The sequence below is a fragment of the Homarus americanus genome, unplaced genomic scaffold, assembly GCF_018991925.1.
Source record: "Homarus americanus isolate GMGI-L3 unplaced genomic scaffold, GMGI_Hamer_2.0 scaffold24922, whole genome shotgun sequence".
Lineage (NCBI taxonomy): Eukaryota > Metazoa > Arthropoda > Malacostraca > Decapoda > Nephropidae > Homarus > Homarus americanus.
In genome coordinates, this window is record NW_024722610.1 from 2,879,754 (window position 1) to 2,897,799 (window position 18,046).

The 18,046-nt window shown below is 38.8% G+C and overlaps 1 protein-coding gene across 3 annotated transcripts in view; it reads right to left on the minus strand.

Moving 5' to 3' along the window:
* The window catches only part of LOC121862887, a 73,517-nt gene that overhangs the window by 8,172 nt on the left and 47,299 nt on the right, over positions 1–18,046 (minus strand). For 2 of the 3 annotated variants that reach the window (XM_042361275.1, XM_042361273.1), the window contains exons 10-13: positions 16,922–17,109; positions 13,087–13,425; positions 11,573–11,809; positions 10,994–11,205 (exon numbers count right to left, since the gene is read on the minus strand). In XM_042361275.1, coding sequence (XP_042217209.1) covers positions 10,994–11,205; positions 11,573–11,809; positions 13,087–13,425; positions 16,922–17,109 — 976 coding nt within the window. Of the gene's footprint in view, positions 1–10,984; positions 11,206–11,572; positions 11,810–13,086; positions 13,426–16,921; positions 17,110–18,046 lie in introns of all 3 variants that reach the window. The other variant, XM_042361274.1, reaches the window with a different exon arrangement.

The following is an 18,046-nucleotide window of genomic DNA, read 5'->3' on the forward strand; positions in this document are numbered from 1 at the left end:
ACTACAACAACCCAACCCGCGACCCATCTATGTCCGCCACAGTGATCCACCTTAGATTAAAACTTAGATGATATAAGTTCACATTTAACAAGTCACAATCAAGTGAGTCCATAACGTAATACAGTATAAGATGTTAATAAACTTGTAATTGTAAAATCAATCTAGTCATTGTCTACTAAAATAACCATTGTGCAACCTCATCCTAAATCCTAGGTTAGCTTAGTTAGTCAACAAACTCTGTAATATGTAAAACAAGGGGTGTCGTCCCCCTCTGTTTAACTCATTAAACTTCTTTTCCAACCTTTCCCCCCACGACTATATGTTGTGACTTCTCTATCCCTCATGTCTGGCTGTGCCTTGAGCCCCAGCAAGCCTTTCATCCATTCCCCACCTTAACCTAAAAAAAAAAAGAAAAAAAAAGAAAAAAAAATCGTCTTTATTCAGGACATATACATGTAGTTACTACCACCTCTAAATAGTTTAATTTAAGCGACCCTAAGACTCTGCTAATTGGATTAATTCCCCCACCTGCCATTGGAAACAGGGTACTACCAGTTCCTGGCACTACCTATCTATGCTTATTTACACAGAAAAAATCATAAAATACGGTCCTAAAACTGATGAATTACACAATAATGATTGTTTTTCTTCAGCCCTTTGGCATGATGGGGGGCAGGTATTCAGCATGTGTCCTCTTTTCGGACTGATGCGATGAAGAGGTGGAATAATTCAATGGGTATTCTTTGGTAGCTTTTGTGAGTTCAGAACCCCGTAAACTAGAAGCTAGAGTCTCTGATCCTGCTGGGATGAGATAATACCTATGAGTAAATATATTGTATTTTTGTTACTTGGGTGAGTCCTATAAGTTTTCTGTACCGCCTTTATTTGTTCTACAATTTGGACATACAGTTTACAGCCTGGGTGGAAATACCTGTTAATTATATTTTGGGATTTTGTTAATGGACTTTCCAGCCGACGCTAACTTTGTAGGTGGTTTAACTATTTCCAGCGTCACTAGTACTCTCTCAGGGCTCCTCACTACCATTCAATAAGGTCTTGTCTAACCTAAAGAGGAAGATAACTCGGGAAGATAACTCAGGAGATAACTCGGGAAGATAACTCATTAAACATGATCCCAAACTCTCATAAATGTGGAGTTATGTTCATGTAACCCCTAAATATACCACGGGATCCAGCCATGTTATGACCCGGAACAACACTGCTGTGTCTACTATTGATGAGATCGAGCCATGTTTTAACCCGGAACAAGGCGTGTGTACACTTATACCAGGGAGTCATAACACAAGTCACCAGGAGACTTTATAAACCAAGAACTTAAACGATCATTGGGAGAACGACATTAAAATTGTTCTATAGGTTTGTTAGGGGAAGTGTTACCCATACCTGTAGTCCTAATTACCTACACCTTCTACTCTATACTGTACCCTTTACCTTGCCATTACCTAGGACACTCTCTCCCTGTATCTTTCGTAACATAAATGCGCTCGTTGATCTCTTGTCACAGTACCATGCCGTGCTCACGTCCTCATTATGTTGTTTTTTATCAACATTCTACAAAATTTTAATGGTTTCTTACTCTTTGTCAATGTATTGTCATTCCTTGCTGATGTGGCTGCGTCGTAATTATGTGATTATAGCAAGTTGATGCTTTTACTGACTTAGCATTATATTCTAGCGGCCATTATGTTCACCCCGTTTATTTATGTTGAATTGTTTTTATTGCTAGGTTTTTATAAAACTACGTAGCATAACGAGTTGAAGCTGCTACATAATATATAGATAATAACTAAGATGCAATGGTACAATTCCCCCAGATCACTAAAGCACACATTGGTTATTGCTAGAAAGGTTTTATATACACGAAGAAACTGCTCTGGAAACAACTAAATAGGGTGAGAAAGCCAAGACAACAAATGGGAATGGTAGTTAAGAACGAAAGAGGGGACATATATATTGCAGGAAAACGGGGAAGGGAAAGGGAGAAGGAGAGGATATTTTGAACACGAGCTAAATGTAACAGATGAAAGAGAGGGAGAAAATAGCCCAGTGGAAGTAGTGCAGTGACAGTGTTAAACAAAAGAGGAAAAGGCAATAAAGGAGGAGGAGGAGGAGGTGGTGGTCTGACTGGGAGGAAGAGGAGGTTTGGCTGGGAGGAGAAGAAGGAGGAGGAAGAGGTGTGATTGGGAGGAGGAGGTCTGACTAGGAGGTGGAGGAGGAGGAGGTCTGACTGGGATGGGAGGAGGAGGAGGTCTGACTAAGAGGTGGAGGAGGAGGAGGTCTGACTGGGATGGGAGGAGGAGGAGGTCTGACTGGGAAGAGAAGGAGGAGATTTGACTAGGAGGAGAAGGGGGGAAAGGTCTGATTGAGAGGGGAGGAGGAGGTCTGACTAAGTGGTGGAGGAGGTCTGACTAGGTGGTGGAGGAGGAGGTTTGACTGAGGAGGGGAGGAGGAGGAGGTCTGACTAGGTGGTGAAGGAGGAAGTTTGACTGGGGGAGGAGGAGGAGGTCTGACTGGCTATATGGCTGTAACCTGAAGAACAGTAAGGCAACAGAAGTGGATAGATAGAAATGAATAAGGCGGAAGATGAAATAGTGAGAGAAATGATGAATAGAAGTACAGGCGACGTATGACAGAGGCAAGACCATCATAGTATTGAAAATATATAAAGTAAACATTAAACTGTTCAATTCTGTCCCAAGGTTTTTACAAAGACAGTGAAAACCGTGTTAGAGTTTGCCATGACTACAGCAATGGTGTGTAATGTCACAGTGAGAGTGATGGAAAGAAGACCAAGTTTTCTGAATTGTGATACTGTATGCAAATTGGATGTGAATCAATCAGCTGCTGTTTGTAGATGATACTACTCTAGTGGGCGATTCGAAAGAATTTTTTTTTTTTGGTGAATGAGTTTGGAAGTGTGTGTAGAGGAATGAAGATAAGTAGAGAGAGAAATAAGCAGAATAATAAACATCAGCTTGAATAGAGGAAGTAGAGTGACTTAAATGGAACGATGAGTAATGAAATGAATCACACAATAGAGAAAAGAAAGAAAATGTTACATGAATTGAAAAATGCAAGGAGAAGGGAAATTGCTAAGTCGACATTATTACTTGTGTGAGAAGATTGGACTGTAGATGGTTGAAAGTAATATAAGGGGTAATTAGGATACAGACAATAAGAAACACAGATAAAGAGGAGATCTGGATGTGTAAGAACGTTGAACAGGGAACAGAACAGAGTCTGCTCAGGTGATATAGAGATATAAGTACAAAGAATATATAATCCAAATGAGGGGAACAGAGAGAGAGAGAGAGAGAGAGAGAGAGAGAGAGAGAGAGAGAGAGAGAGAGAGAGAGAGAGAGAGAGAGAGAGAGAGAGAGAGAGAGAGAGAGAGAGAGGATAAAAGAATTGAGTGAACGATGACCTAGAAATTAGGGATGACGCACATCTACGAAGCATTAGTGTGCGTGAATGAGTGGATAGCATGGTGTCGGGTGAGGTTTAGGGAAGGACGTGTTACTGATGGTTGTTGCTGGTTTATGTGAAGAAACAGGCGGTAAGGTTGATTTAAGACCTAATTGTGGAAGGGGAGTACCATAGTAAAACCCATCTGTTGAAGTAGGAAGTAGGAATGAAAGACGGGAATTGAAGTGAAAAATGTGTGTTATGTATTGGTTCTTTTTCTGGCTAATGGCTGGCGCTATGAATTGATGGCGGTGCAGATGGCTGGTGGAAGAAATGGGTGGTAGGTAGTGCAGGTGATTCAGATGGTTTGGTGGTACAAATGGACGGTGGTACTGATGGTTATTGGCGGGAAAGACTGTCTGGTCACCTGTAGAGAGAGAGAGGGCAAGAAATAAACGATGTATCTAATCCATATTTCAGGTAACTTCAGCAGCAACCCTCACATCACACCTGTAAACTTATATAGTGATATTCTCTACTAATATAATAATAATGGAAGCCCCTCGAAATCGAGGATGGACAGCCCAAGGGTCTCCTAGGCGTGAATTTGTTAAGGTGTAGAAGCTGTCGCCAACACAACAACCACACCGTAAGTTAACGAGCTGCATGACACCAGTGTCAAGGAATAGTCCGAGAAGACTGGACAGCTCGCCAACTGTACTGGCTAACCATTACCCCGGAATACGATCCGCAAATCGATTAACATCCAGGTCCCCAATTACTTCTGGGTAGACAGAGGCAAATAGCATAAAGAAATTTGCCCATAGTTTCACCCTGCCCGAGGATCGAACTCGGGTCCGCTAACTTGTGAGGCAAGGATGCTGACCATAACACCACCGATGATCATATACTGTAAATTTTGGTGCAAATTTGTGATAATTCAAAATATGTAATGAGTGAAGAATCTTTGATATTTCTTGTCGAAAATTAATGCTCAGTGATGGAAATTATGGATTTAAATAAGGGCAGCCAAAGGATGCCATATACAAGTTATACAACACTCACTAGCAGGGATTTCAGAGAGGGTAAGAGGGGCAATTCGTATCCATAGTGGCTTCATTCTCCCACTAGGACTCACTTCATATTTGTTTAATATTGTGTTCATGTTTCGTGCATGTGCTTTATTTAGACCCTGATGGAAATGGGCTTTGTTGGACTGTTCTTGGTCAAATCCACTTAATATTAAACCTTTTTTATATATCGGCATTTTCAGTGTACGGTCAACAACTGAAGTTGGTTCACCTGGACCACGAACCTCGAAATTCAGCCTCATGAATCCGAAGCATTTATGGACTGAACAATGTATCAGCCTACTGCTTCGGCTCCACGATTCTGAACCTCGGAGTTCGTAGTTCAGGGGGAGAGGTGAACGTATTTTAGTTGACTGTACATTATATACGAATACTGTCTACTACATTGTATATCTCTTCTATATAAATTGTACATCTGCACTGCCTATGTACACCCACCAAAAGTGTCCTGTCAGTCTTCTCTCCCATCCATGAACCTATGAATCCGAGACATCACACAGTGCGCCATCTTTGAGCCTAACACTGTGTGATGTCTCGGATTCACAGGTTCATGAGTCTCAGTGCTCATAGACGGAAGAGATAACTGACAGGGCTTTTTTTTAGTGGGTGTACAGTCGAGGTCAAAAGTTCGCTCCCTCCCAAAATGAAACAGCATTGACCCCAAACGAGATACAACAGTTAGGGTAAATCAGTTCCCGTGACTCAGTGACACGTTGAATCAATGTGAACTTGTATAGCGATTTTACTGAAGAGATAACTATCCATTTATCAGTTTAACTTATTTGAATTCTATCTTTGTTCATAATCCTCACGAATATAAAAAAAATAGGCTAAGTGAAGTTACATATCCTTAATTTCCATCTAAAGCGCATCCTTATGTAGTAGTATGGTGATCAATATTTTTCTATAGTGTGATATAATCGTCAGCTGGGAGTGTAGAGTGAACAGCATCAGTCATACTTCAACGCCTCCAAAGTCTTTACAAGATGAAATTATTTACTTATAGTGTAAGTTATGTTAATAGCAGCATTTTTTTATGTAAATTTCCGGGATGTAAGGTGGCAAAATCTGTTCTTAGTCGTTCATAAATATACATCTCTCAATCCGGATTCACGAACCTCACCACAACATGTCTATATCAGCTACTGTTGTGTGGAGTGTTTACTGGGGGTTTAACAGGCCGGCGAGACATAACTGACACACTTATATATTTGGTATATAAATAGTAATTGTCAATAATTTCTGAAATACGTCAATAAATTCCGTAATGTGTCAATAATTTCCACAGTGTAAAAAAATGACGCAATGTGTCAATAATTTTCTGGCCTACCCTGATGTGTTGTACAATTATTGTTATACTTCATTAATGTGTAGAGTATCATTTACGAATTAGTTTTTATTGAAACTAAACACTATATCACTTTTTTTGTCTCAGTTTTATCTTGAGAGGAAATTGGTAATGTTAATGCACCGAATAGTAATGTAATATATATATATATATATATATATATATATATATATATATATATATATATATATATATATATATATATATATATATATATATATATATATATATATATATATATATATATATATATATATACGCATTTTTACTGTTCATACAAGTCAGTTTGAGGATGAGGATGTGATTTTATTTCGTCCTCAAATGTCTAATTAATAATACCTAATAAACTAGTCTACTTTGTGATGCTGATATAAAAATTATCGAATAAAAATGCCGCTCAAAAACACACAAACAATTACTGGTACTTTTTTCCACCTCTATAACTTTTTAAAAACTAAAATAGAAAATTGAAAACCAATTTTTTTCGAAATCAAACACTTGATATGAACTGTTTATTCTATTTGCGTAATGTGTTTGGTGTTTATGCAAAAAAAAAATATATAATTAGCAAATACGATAGGCAAAACCCAATCTGTTATCACTCACTCAATACACAAAAAATAAAAATAAAATAAAAAACGAACAACAAAATCAGAAATAATTACTGAAAAAACAACAATATATTTACACTTTTCCTCTGTAATTTTTTTTTATTTTTTAATGGACTTTAACATTAGGAAATTTTACTTTCATAGCGGATGGGAAAAAATTAGATAAAAGGTTAATAAGTTCACAAACATAATGGAGAGTGCAAAAAATATCATTGGAAATTCGAGCCATGACTTTTAAAAACAATTAGGCTTTTAGGTACATGTAGGATGTTGATGATGGCGGGGTCGTGTTGTGTGTACATGGGAGAATACACACACACACACACACACACACACACACACACACACACACACACACACACACACACACACACACACACACACACACGCTTACTTACATATTCACGTACATATTCAAGTTGGTGAAGAAGAAAAAACACAAAGGCGAAAAAAAGATCGTGTAGAAGAAAACAAAAGAAGGGAGAAATAGAGACAAAGGAATCACTATGATAATCTCCGTCTTTGTATATGTCTTCCCACAATATATTTGTTTAATAACACTGAGACACAAGACAGTGAGCCACGTATAACACAGGCGAGAATGGCTCCAGATGCAGAGTTTTCCAATGTTTGTGGTCGACTACGAGCGAACGTGAGAATTCGTGTTTTCCCAAGTGGACATTTAAAGTATCCACGAAAAGAAGGAAGAAAATCCAGTAGAAAACTTCAATACAGTTTATTTTATTATGTTTCTTTTGTCGTTTTTGTTTTTTACAAGGATGTGTGTTACCAAGAAGCGCTAGTGGCTGAAGATGTTATGAGTGAAGCAGTACAATACTCAGAGTGTTTGTTGCGTGAACCTAGCGCCACGTATCACAGATTTGTGTTTTTAGGAGAAGCCGCTGGGTGGGTCAAGTTACTAATGATAACGTCAAGAGTTACGAATTCCACACATGTAACTGTACTGAACATGACTTGAATTATGTGAATGTGATATATGAAGTTACTTATTTTTATTTTTTATATCACAGTGAATTATATGATTTCTATTGACGTTCTGAGATTATAATTTACCACAACACTACACTGGAAGCTAACGTTCAAATACTCTTAACACATAATATATTAAAGGGGGGTTGAAGCGTCTACATTATGGCATCTATTCTTAATGAGTTTGTTATATATGTATATCTGTGCTTCAGCTACTAAGGCCTTTTAGTACATAGTCTAACGAGGTTCATACACAAGATAACAACTATTAACAATTACGAAAATAAGTTCCTGGTGTTAATAATGTGGATCTGTTTATCTATTAATAATGTGGGTCTTGGCTTCCTTGTATAACCTTCTCCTCTTTCTCCTTCCTTTAAATGTGTGTTATGACAGCGTTGACTGGATCACCTTGCGTGTATTCCTATTTTATTTTCCTTGGGGTTATTTCTTCTACTCCTCGGGTGATGCTACTGCCTCAGTCAAATGTCTAACTGAAGTCATTTTCTCAACATTATTTCCATGGTTCGAGACCTCACTGAGATATTTCCCTACTTAAGACTTCCACTCTCATTTTATCTCGATTCTGAATCATTGTAAATCTGTCATGTGAAAAAGGAATCACTGGTTGTTCAGATAATATGTAATAACATCTCTCTCTCTCTCTTCCATATATAGATCTTTCTGGTTCTTAGCCAAAAGGTTTTCTAATAACTTATGCCGTTCTATTTTTTTCCCGTCTCTTTCTGGCCTTAATACTACAGTAGCTTTACCCCAGCTCGTAAAAACACTCTACTCACCTTTTTCCTCTAATTCAACCATAGATTCTCCCGAGATCCTTTCAACACTTGATATACTCTGACTATTTTTATCCCCGTTCCTAAAAAAAAAAAAATAATAAATTCCTTTCGTAATGTTCATAAACCTCTTCCCTCTATAGATACAAGTAAGGTGTATGGTTGTATCGTCCCCCCACGACCCCCTACCTCTTCCTCCCTGGGTTTGTTTCGTCTTTAATTAAAAAAAAAAAAAAACCTTTTCTACATCCTATTGACATACTTGATTCAGTTCATCCCGAATAAGTGTGACTTTCCAAACCCTTTTAATTAAATCTTTATCTTCAACTGTCTCTCAACTCTTTCCAATCTTTCCTCAACTCCTATTTCCTCAGACATGACTCACAGTATTCTTTATAATCACCAGTTTAGTTCCCATCAAGTAAGAACCACTCGTTATAATGTTACCTCTATCAGTAATCTCTGGACATCCCCTGTGAGAGATTGTGGAGAGTATTCATGTCACGGCTCTTGATTTATCGAAGGATTTTGATGTGGTCTGACCTCCAGTTATTCTGTTATTCTTCTGTTATTTCTCCAAATTTCTCTTCATTAATCTCAATTTCTCTTTCTTTGTATTCACTGACTTCATTCCTTAATTAGACACCCAGTTCATTCCTACGCTGATGACTAGATTCTGTATTTTTTTATTTCTTTTAAATTTACTTCACCCTCTCCTCTTTGATCTCATTTTCTCCTTCATTTTAACCAATTCCTTAAATTTGTATCTGGATCGAGTTTCCCAGTTGAGTGTAAATAACCTGGTGAAATTCAACGCTTCTATGGCGCCCTTTCTTCCTACTTCCAAGACTCCATAAATCTTCTTTAATGGTTCTCTAATACTCCCAGTGAACACAATAAATATACTGAGTAACAATGTAACCTCTAACCTGTCGTAGAAACCCTATACATAATTCACATACCAAAATTTACCTACAAAACACTATACGAGTCATGTTTAGTTTTTGTAGATTCTTCTCTGCAAGTTCACGGGTTTGAATCGTCTCTGTGTGTAGTGTTGTTCTTATATCTTGTAAGGTTTGAGCTACTAAACAGAGAGTCTAGTGTACTTTTGCATTATTAACTTTCCTCGTCTGTTTTCAATGTTCATGAACCTATATTCTCCCGTCATCACAATGTTAGTTCTCTCTCTATCTCACTCCACGGTGGGTCTCAAGAACTCTGGGATGGGTAGTAGTGAAGCTGCCCTTTACTGTTAAACTTTGGGACTCTTCACCTTCTCACGACTTCCCAATCAACTCCGACCTGTTCATGATAAGTCCCCTAACCATCTGGAAATATTCTTTAAACTATTCTATTCCCTTTTTTCTCCTCCTCTACAAAACGTATCCAAGATGGTGTTTCTGTCTGTGATTGAATTCATATTTGTGTGTATATATATATTTTTGATCTGTCATACACCTTAAGACTCTCAGAGCATTGCGCCCATCTTATGATTTGTTGGCCTAAGGGAAAGAACAACAGTACATGTTGCTGTAGTGTACATAATGGATGGTGTTTGTTAAACCTTTGAATAAAACTTTTGGGGGGGGGGGGGTTGTTGTGTTTGTTGTTGTCATGACCCCACAAAACTTTTACCTGTGTTGGCACTATGTAAATTTACAGTCTTTGATCAAGTTCAGGGTACGTTCATGGCTGTTTTATCCTGTTTTCTTTTACAGACTAGTATATTGATGTTCTTTATAAATTATGACTTCTATAAATTTGATTACTGTGTCATGATCATACTCGTCTGTTTGTTGTGTGTTCATTTATATAGCTTAGTTAAAACGCTGCTGCTGACAAAGGCGTTCATTTTATTAGTGCTGGGAAATGGTCATTTAATTCCGTTTCCTTCTTCAATAATAATGATGAGACGAAGATAAAGAAGAAGAAGAAATGATAGTTTATGAATATTTTGGGGCCATATTATGATCCCTGTATACGTTAACTTACATTCTCTCACATAAGCCAATACAATACAAAGGTATATGAACGATGTACTGGAAATAAGGAGTTCTTTTTTGACTACACATTCATGAACATTAGTGAAACACCCTATACAACCACGCACTAAGACGTGGCTACTCGTATACACCTAAAAAAAATAGATTTGTCTACCATATCACCTGGGGATTAATTCACGAAATGTAATCAAAAGGTTAACTAAGTCCATTACCGTTTACACCTGGCAGCAACTCTTAGATTAAATTCACACCCACCAGGTTCCCTTCTCAGTGAGGGTAACAACAAGAAAACCAAATGCAAAAATAATGATCCTCCTTGACCCATTGACATACAATTGAAACCTGTATACCAATGTTTTAATGTGATAGATTAAAAACACATACTGATGCTCATTTGTTTCGATAATGAGAACAAAACATAACCTTTTAGACTAATATAGATACTGTGTTGACACTGACAAAATATACGGATGGGTCACTATAGGTAAGTATTTGATTTATATTAGCCATTTGCTTCAGTAAACTCAGCATTCACGTCACATGTAATATAGATCGACCATCGGAAGAATGATTCATAGGTAAATCTCTCTGAGTTATAGAGTTTATATAACCTTAGGGCGAGGCTTCTCTCTCTCTCTCTCTCTCTCTCTCTCTCTCTCTCTCTCTCTCTCTCTCTCTCTCTCTCTCTCTCTCTCACTACACCTGGCCACCTCACCTCACTCACCTGTCGTAGTAGCGTCCCGGGGTTGATATAGAAGGACCCGTCATGACCTTGCAAGTACTCCTTCATGTGTTGCTGCTGCTGAGGTGTTTGCTGTACCTGCATCTGTGTCTGCGGTGAGCTGGGTGCTACCGGGGAATGCTGCTGAAGGTGAATATCTGTCATGGGGAGTGTCTCTGTTGTGTAGCTCTGCTGGAGGTCTTTCACTTGATGGTCTGTACGGGAGGGAGGAGTGCAGGCTGAAGTTACCTCTGGTAGTAATTGTGGTGGAGGTGTGGTAGTAGTTGTGGTTAGTTATGATTAATTTTGATGGTTTATTGTTGTGGTGATTGTGGTAGTTATGATGGTAATTGTGATGGTTTATTGTTGTGGTGATTGTGGTAGTTGTGGTTATGAGTTGGTGGTTATATATGGTAATTTGTGGTGATTGTTTGATAGTAGTTGTGGCTATGAGGTTGTGGATTAACCTTCGGGGGCACAAAAAAAATATAAAAAAATCACCAAATTAACCCTCTCAAAATTACCATCTTAATAAAAAAATGCAAATCACGTAAAATCACCCAAATCACATCAATAACTCACCGTCATTAACAGGTATGAGGTCAGGGTTATGGTCATCACTAGAGGTCGTGTCATCCTGGCCCCTGAGAGGCACCGAGGCAGCTGACCCCTTGTCGTACACCATCTTGACCTCGGGCTTACGGGCTCTGGGGCGTCGTGACCTGACCACCAAGGCTATGACCAGGGCCATGAGCAGGAGAGAAGCTAATACCCCCAGGAGTACTGCCAGGATGGGTGTGAGAGCCAGGGCGCCCACTCCTGTGTTAAGAGAGAAAGGAAGATGGTGATGAGCTGACCGTGTGTGTGTGTGTGTGTGTGTGTGTGTGTGTGTGTGTGTGTGTGTGTGTGTGTGTGTGTGTGTGTGTGTGTGTGTGTGTGTGTGTTTGTGTGTGTGTGTGTGTGTCATAATGGTATTACTGCGCTTCAATAACTAAGGCCTTTATGCGTCTATATGTTTAGTATACCTGTTCTGATGATGTACCTGGTGAGTCAGTGTGAATTCCTATGATGATTTTCCTGAACATCTGTGTATCTATTTATATATCTTGGTGTGTTTGTTGTGTTCAGGGGTTTCATCTCTATATTAAAAACTGTGGTCGTGAACCGGGGACTCACTTGTAAGTAGGGGGTCGTCTTTAAATTTAAGCATTCGTGAGCATTCTTGGGGATATTTACGTAAGCATATCAAATTTCAGCTCTTATGTTACGAAAAAAAAAACTGCAACCGTGCATAGCGAAGAAATATAAAAAATAGATATTTATTTAATGAGGGGGGGGCTTTACCTTTGGGAGGAGGGGGGGCTTTACCTTTGGGAGGATGGGGGGGGGCGACCACTGGGGATAACCCTCTCAAAATTCCACCTTCGCGACGCTTCTGGGGTCCATGCACATCTTCATGCCAAATTTCAGCTCTCTATCTTCAGTACTGTAGCCGTGCGCAGCGAACAATCACACAAACACACATACTAACATTGTTTTATATATACAGATCTCCCCTCAATTATCGCTTCCCCTCTATCTCCTTCTACGGTTTCCCCGACAGCCTCAACGATATTCCATAACGGAGGTGGAGAAGGAGGAGGAGGTACTGATTAACGGTGTGTCTGGAAGGAGGAAGTTATGGGTGGAGGGAGGAAGAGAGGGGAGGCGGGAGGAAGAGAGGGGAGGCGGGAGGAAGAGAGGGGAGGCGGGAGGAAGGGATTATTCGATTTATCTTCGAACATTTTTTTTGGTATTTATTCTTTTTCCTTTACGCCTTTTTGTCTTTCTGTCTCTCCGTCTCTCGTTCTGTCTATCTCTCAATCTCTATTCCTTTCTTGCTAGTATATAAAATGTTCCGTAAGAAAACATGTCCCGCATTTATAAGACTTTTAGTCAAGTCAGCAGGAATAATCCCGCCCAACATGTGACGAGTCTCAGTCTTAATTCCGTCTCCTGACATGCAAAGAAGAGGATCTTTCTCATCAGCGTCAAACCTCTTAGAAGAAACTACAGTACCTCAGAAAACATCAAGCATAAACACTATCTTCACCCACCTGGACTCGTCCTCTTCTCGGCCACGTCTTTGAGGGTGAAAATCGCCATCCTCATAGGCTCACTCTCACCCTTCTTGTTCACCCCCATAATGGTAAGGATGTACTCGGTGCCAGGTTCAAGCCCAGTGAGGGAGAAATCAGGCTTTGGGGAGGTGGAGGTGTTGGCCAAAACCCTTGGAGCTTCTTTCTTGTCATGGCTGCTGGTGTGGGCGCGGGCGTGGGAGACGGATAGAGTGAACGTCTGGGATAGACCGCCATCCCATCCGGCTTGGCAACGGATGGACGCGCCAGTGGAAGTCACGTTCTCGACCGTGCAGTTGTTGACGGGATCCGGTGGGGCTGGGAAGGGAGGATAGGTCAAGAAATAAGAGGTCAGTAAGTCATAGTACGTCATAAAGGGCATGTCAGGTCAATCCCAAGTATATATCTCACTAATTCACAAACATATCAGATCAATACTAAAAAAAATCTCAAATAATAACGAGGAAAATAAAAGCCAGAAGAAATAGAAGTAATAGATATTGGAGAAAAAACGAAAAAAAAAAATTCCCATGTCTTTATCAGCCCAGCGTTGAGATTTACCAGTCCGGTGTTCAGAGATGCCAAGGCGATGGAGAAGAATAGCAGAGGAGGTTAAAGATGACGGGTGGAAAGCGAGAATCAAAGCGAGCAAGTTTGTTTGATCAACATCGTGAAATATCAAGACTTATTCTGCTTTTATATCTTCCCTGTGCGTGCGTGCATGCGTGCCTTTAAGCCTCTTTCAGTAACACTCACTTTTATTTTATTTCTTCTTTTAAGCAACTATAAATCTATTTCTTTGATATACTTTCTATACTTTCATAACTCTCCCATAAACACTTTTGTAACTTTCATTCTCAAAATATACTTTCTCTCTCCTTTCTTAAATTTCCCTTAAAACACACCTGTAATTCCACTTCATAAAATAATGTCAATACTACCACATCTTTCCCCTTTGGCACCTGTAATTATACGTCTCAAAGCCCAAACTTTCACTACTTTCACACCTTATCCACAAATCATCTGTAAATATATTTTCTTTGCTTTCATAATTTTTTTCTGGACTATTTTGAAGCATCTTTGTATTCTCTTCACCACCTCACTCTAACCCACCCACTCATCCCTCTTACCATCGTACCTAACCCACTCATCCCTCTCACCACCTCACCTAACCCACTCATCCCTCTCACCTAACCCACTTATCCCTCTTACCATCGTACCTAACCCACTCATCCCTCTCACCACCTCGCCTAACCCACTCATCCCTCTCACCACCTCACCTAACCCACTCATCCCTCTCACCACCTCGCCTAACCCACTCATCCCTCTCGCTTCCTCACATAAAGATGCTCGTCTGTTATATGGACCTTTCAACATGTTAACATATTTCACCAATCTCTCTCTCTCTCTCTCTCTCTCTCTCTCTCTCTCTCTCTCTCTCTCTCTCTCTCTCTCTCTCTCTCTCTCTCTCTCTCTTGCATACTTTCAATTCTGTCTTGCATACAACTTTGGTTTTTCTTTTCTTTAACTTTCAATCTATTTGTTTCTGTCTATCTTTCTGTCTGTCTGTCTCGACCTGTCTGCCTGCTTGTCTCTTTGCGTTTGTCTATTCGTCTACAAGTCTGCCTGTCTAATTATGCCATACTGTCTGTCTATCTTCCTATTTGTCTGTCTGTCTGTCTGTCTGTCTGTCTGTCTGTCCCTACCAATACAAGTCTGAAGAACAGATTAAGAAAAAGAAAACTCCATAATAAATACAAGGATAAGAACAGGAGGAAGAGAGGAAGAAAATAACAAGGATAAAATAAGTGAGAGGAAATTACCGTAAGAGAGAGAGAGAGAGATTGAAGAAGAATAGAAAGAGCGAAAGAAAATTATAAGAACAAGAGGCAGAAAAAAGAATGAGAGAAGAAAGGAGAAAGAGCAAGAGAAAATCGACGACAAGAGAAGGGAAGAGAAATGAGAACAAAGAAAGAGTAGGAGAACAAGAGAGAGACGGGAGAACAACGAGAAAGATTGAGAAAAGAAAGTACAACAGGAGAGAGAGGAGAACAAGATGAAGGAATGAGAGGAGATAAGAGAACAAGAAGAACAGGACTGAAGTAAAATATCATCTTTAAGACGAAATACCGAGGCAGTCTTTGGGGAACATTTATGTCGGTAGCGAGTTAGATCTACTCTGACCCCCCCAGGGAATTAAATCTCTAGAAAATCCCCAGAGGTCAAAGATTACCAAGGAGAATCTCCACTAGTCTCAAAAAAAAAAAATTATATATATATATATATATACAGTATATATATATATATATATATATATATATATATATATATATATATATATATATATATATATATATATATATATATATATATATATATATATATATATATATATATATATATATATATATATAAAAGGTCACCAAGGAGAATCCCCACAGGTCAAAGGCTACCAAGGCGAATTTCCACAGGTCTAAGATAACCAAGGAGAATCCCCGCAGGTCAAAGGTCACCAAGCAGAATCTCCACAGGTCACAGTTCGTCAAGTAGAAGCCTGAAAATATCTGTTTAGGTCAAGCTTTCACTAGAGGGAGAGAAATGTGAACATTCCCGTGAGATTATAGGTCAGAGGTCAACATTATTAAATAATTAAATAAGATGAGGTGTTCTGACCTTGATCCCCCACCCCATCTTGGAATCTTGGAATGGAGAAATAGTATTGTAACTTTGTTTGGTGTGTGTGTGTGTGTGTGTGTGTGTGTGTGTGTGTGTGTGTGTGTGTGTGTGTGTGTGAAACTTAACCCCTTAATAAAATCGTCTGGCATTACCCAAATAAAAATTAAATATGGCGTCTAAGTAGTGAAGGGGTTTGAAGACTTTATGACTACTGACAGAGGAGAGAGAAAGTTTATACAGGTAACAGTAAGTCAAACGCCTGGATAATATTACAGCAAAATACTTTATCTTCCAAGTTATTAATTGTTGTACCCAGACGAACCTTCCTTGTGTTAGCGCCTGAACCAAAAATCAATACCAAGTCTACATCACTGACAAAGAATAATAAAACTTGTCACGCTTTGGAAACGTATATAATATATATATCTAACTTGAGAACGTAATCATATTTCCATAGTTATGTTTCCTCATATAGCCACGTCATGTATAAAGATAAACTGCTTCGTATGTTATGCGAAACCAGTCAAACTTGTATCGCATTAAGAACACTCTTTCTAGTAATAATATCTTGTGTGTATACCATCGCTGGGTTTATATACAGCAGAGATATACAGTATATAAACCCTCAGATATAAAGAGGGGTATATACATTCTATCCCTAACGTATCGCAAGAAATATAAACTCTTTTTCCAGTGTTTAGTTTCGTGTTTCTATTAATGAATGCTCACAGGTATATCGTATCAGTGCATGTATCTTTATTAATCGTATCCTCTGTGTTTTATATTATCTGGTATATATATATATGTTCTATGCACTCAGACCCGGGTATGGTGAGGCAAGACTCTGAGCTGCCTCCAAAAGGTTATCGAACCGTGGTGGAGAGACAGAGAGACGCATCGCTGTTCACTCACGGGGTACAGTATGTGTAAAACGATAAGGGAATGATATCGTGGTTATTTTTAAAAAGGAACTGAGGTGTAGATATATAGATAGATAAATAAATCAATAGATACTGTAGATAAATAGATAGACAGATAGATAGATAGATAGATAGATAGATAAATTAATAGATAGATAGACAGATAGATAGATAATAAAAAAACAGAGCAACAGACTTAAAGAGAGACAAACACTCACCAGCGTGTATGATGTGATAGATACAAGGCTTGAGTTGTCTGCCCACGTCATTATTTCCCCAACACAGAAGGGAGCCGTAGTCAAGGTGGGTCCTGGGTGTGTAGGAAGCCTGGCTTTTACCGTTCCCCACCACCCAGAACTTACTAGACGGGATATCCACTATCTCTGAGGAACTGTTGAATGCCCACCTGAAAAAAAAACAAGGAGAAAGGAATGTAATGTCTACGTGAGGTAAATTATTGAAAATCTTTTTGAATCTTTACTTGGAGAGGAACATTATGTGTGGTTGAAGGGATGGAAGGAGTAGATGGAGTGTTGATGGACGTATATCTAGGGAGGAAATGTTTTTGATGGCCAATCTGCTGGGAAGAGATGAAGGAAGAGGGTATATGTTTATGTTTAAGAGTGTAGTAAAGGTCTGGTAATACTCACAAATTGGTGTAAACGACTCGAGAGAGGTTTACATATTGATTATTTTCATTTTAGGTTGTGGTCTGTTTATAAAGATAAGTATGTATCCAGGATCATATCACACCTTGGCGTATTCCTCCGCACACCAAATAGGTTAGATTAGGTTAGGTTAGGTTATGTTAGTTTGGGCTATGTTAAGGTGTTAGGCTGTGTTAGGTCAGGTTAGGTTGGGGTAAATTATGATGACCACCGTACCTCCTGGAGGATGAGGGAGGAAATAAACAAACAAATGAAAGCAAGCAAGGCCCAAATAGACTCTGTTTGAGTTTGTTTTTTCCTACAGTTGAATGCTATGTGTAGGATGGGTGGATTTTAATTAGATGCTTACCTGAAGGACGTGAATCGGTTTAGTTTTTCTTACCTCAAGAATGTAAACTGGATTTTTTTTCTTCTTATCAACAGAAAGTGGAACAGAATTTAAACATTTATTTTTAGGTTCTCACTAAATGGCTTATTCAGGTAAAAATCTAATTCCTTTTGACTCTACCATTTTCATTTCTTCTTGAGTATGACATCAATTATTTGTTCGTTATTGTCATCTTCATCTTATGTCATCAATCATCTGCCTAGATTTACGTCCATTACATTATACTTAAAGTTACTACATAATAAGTCTATATAATTATACAGTTTATAGTTTCCCTTTGTTTGCTC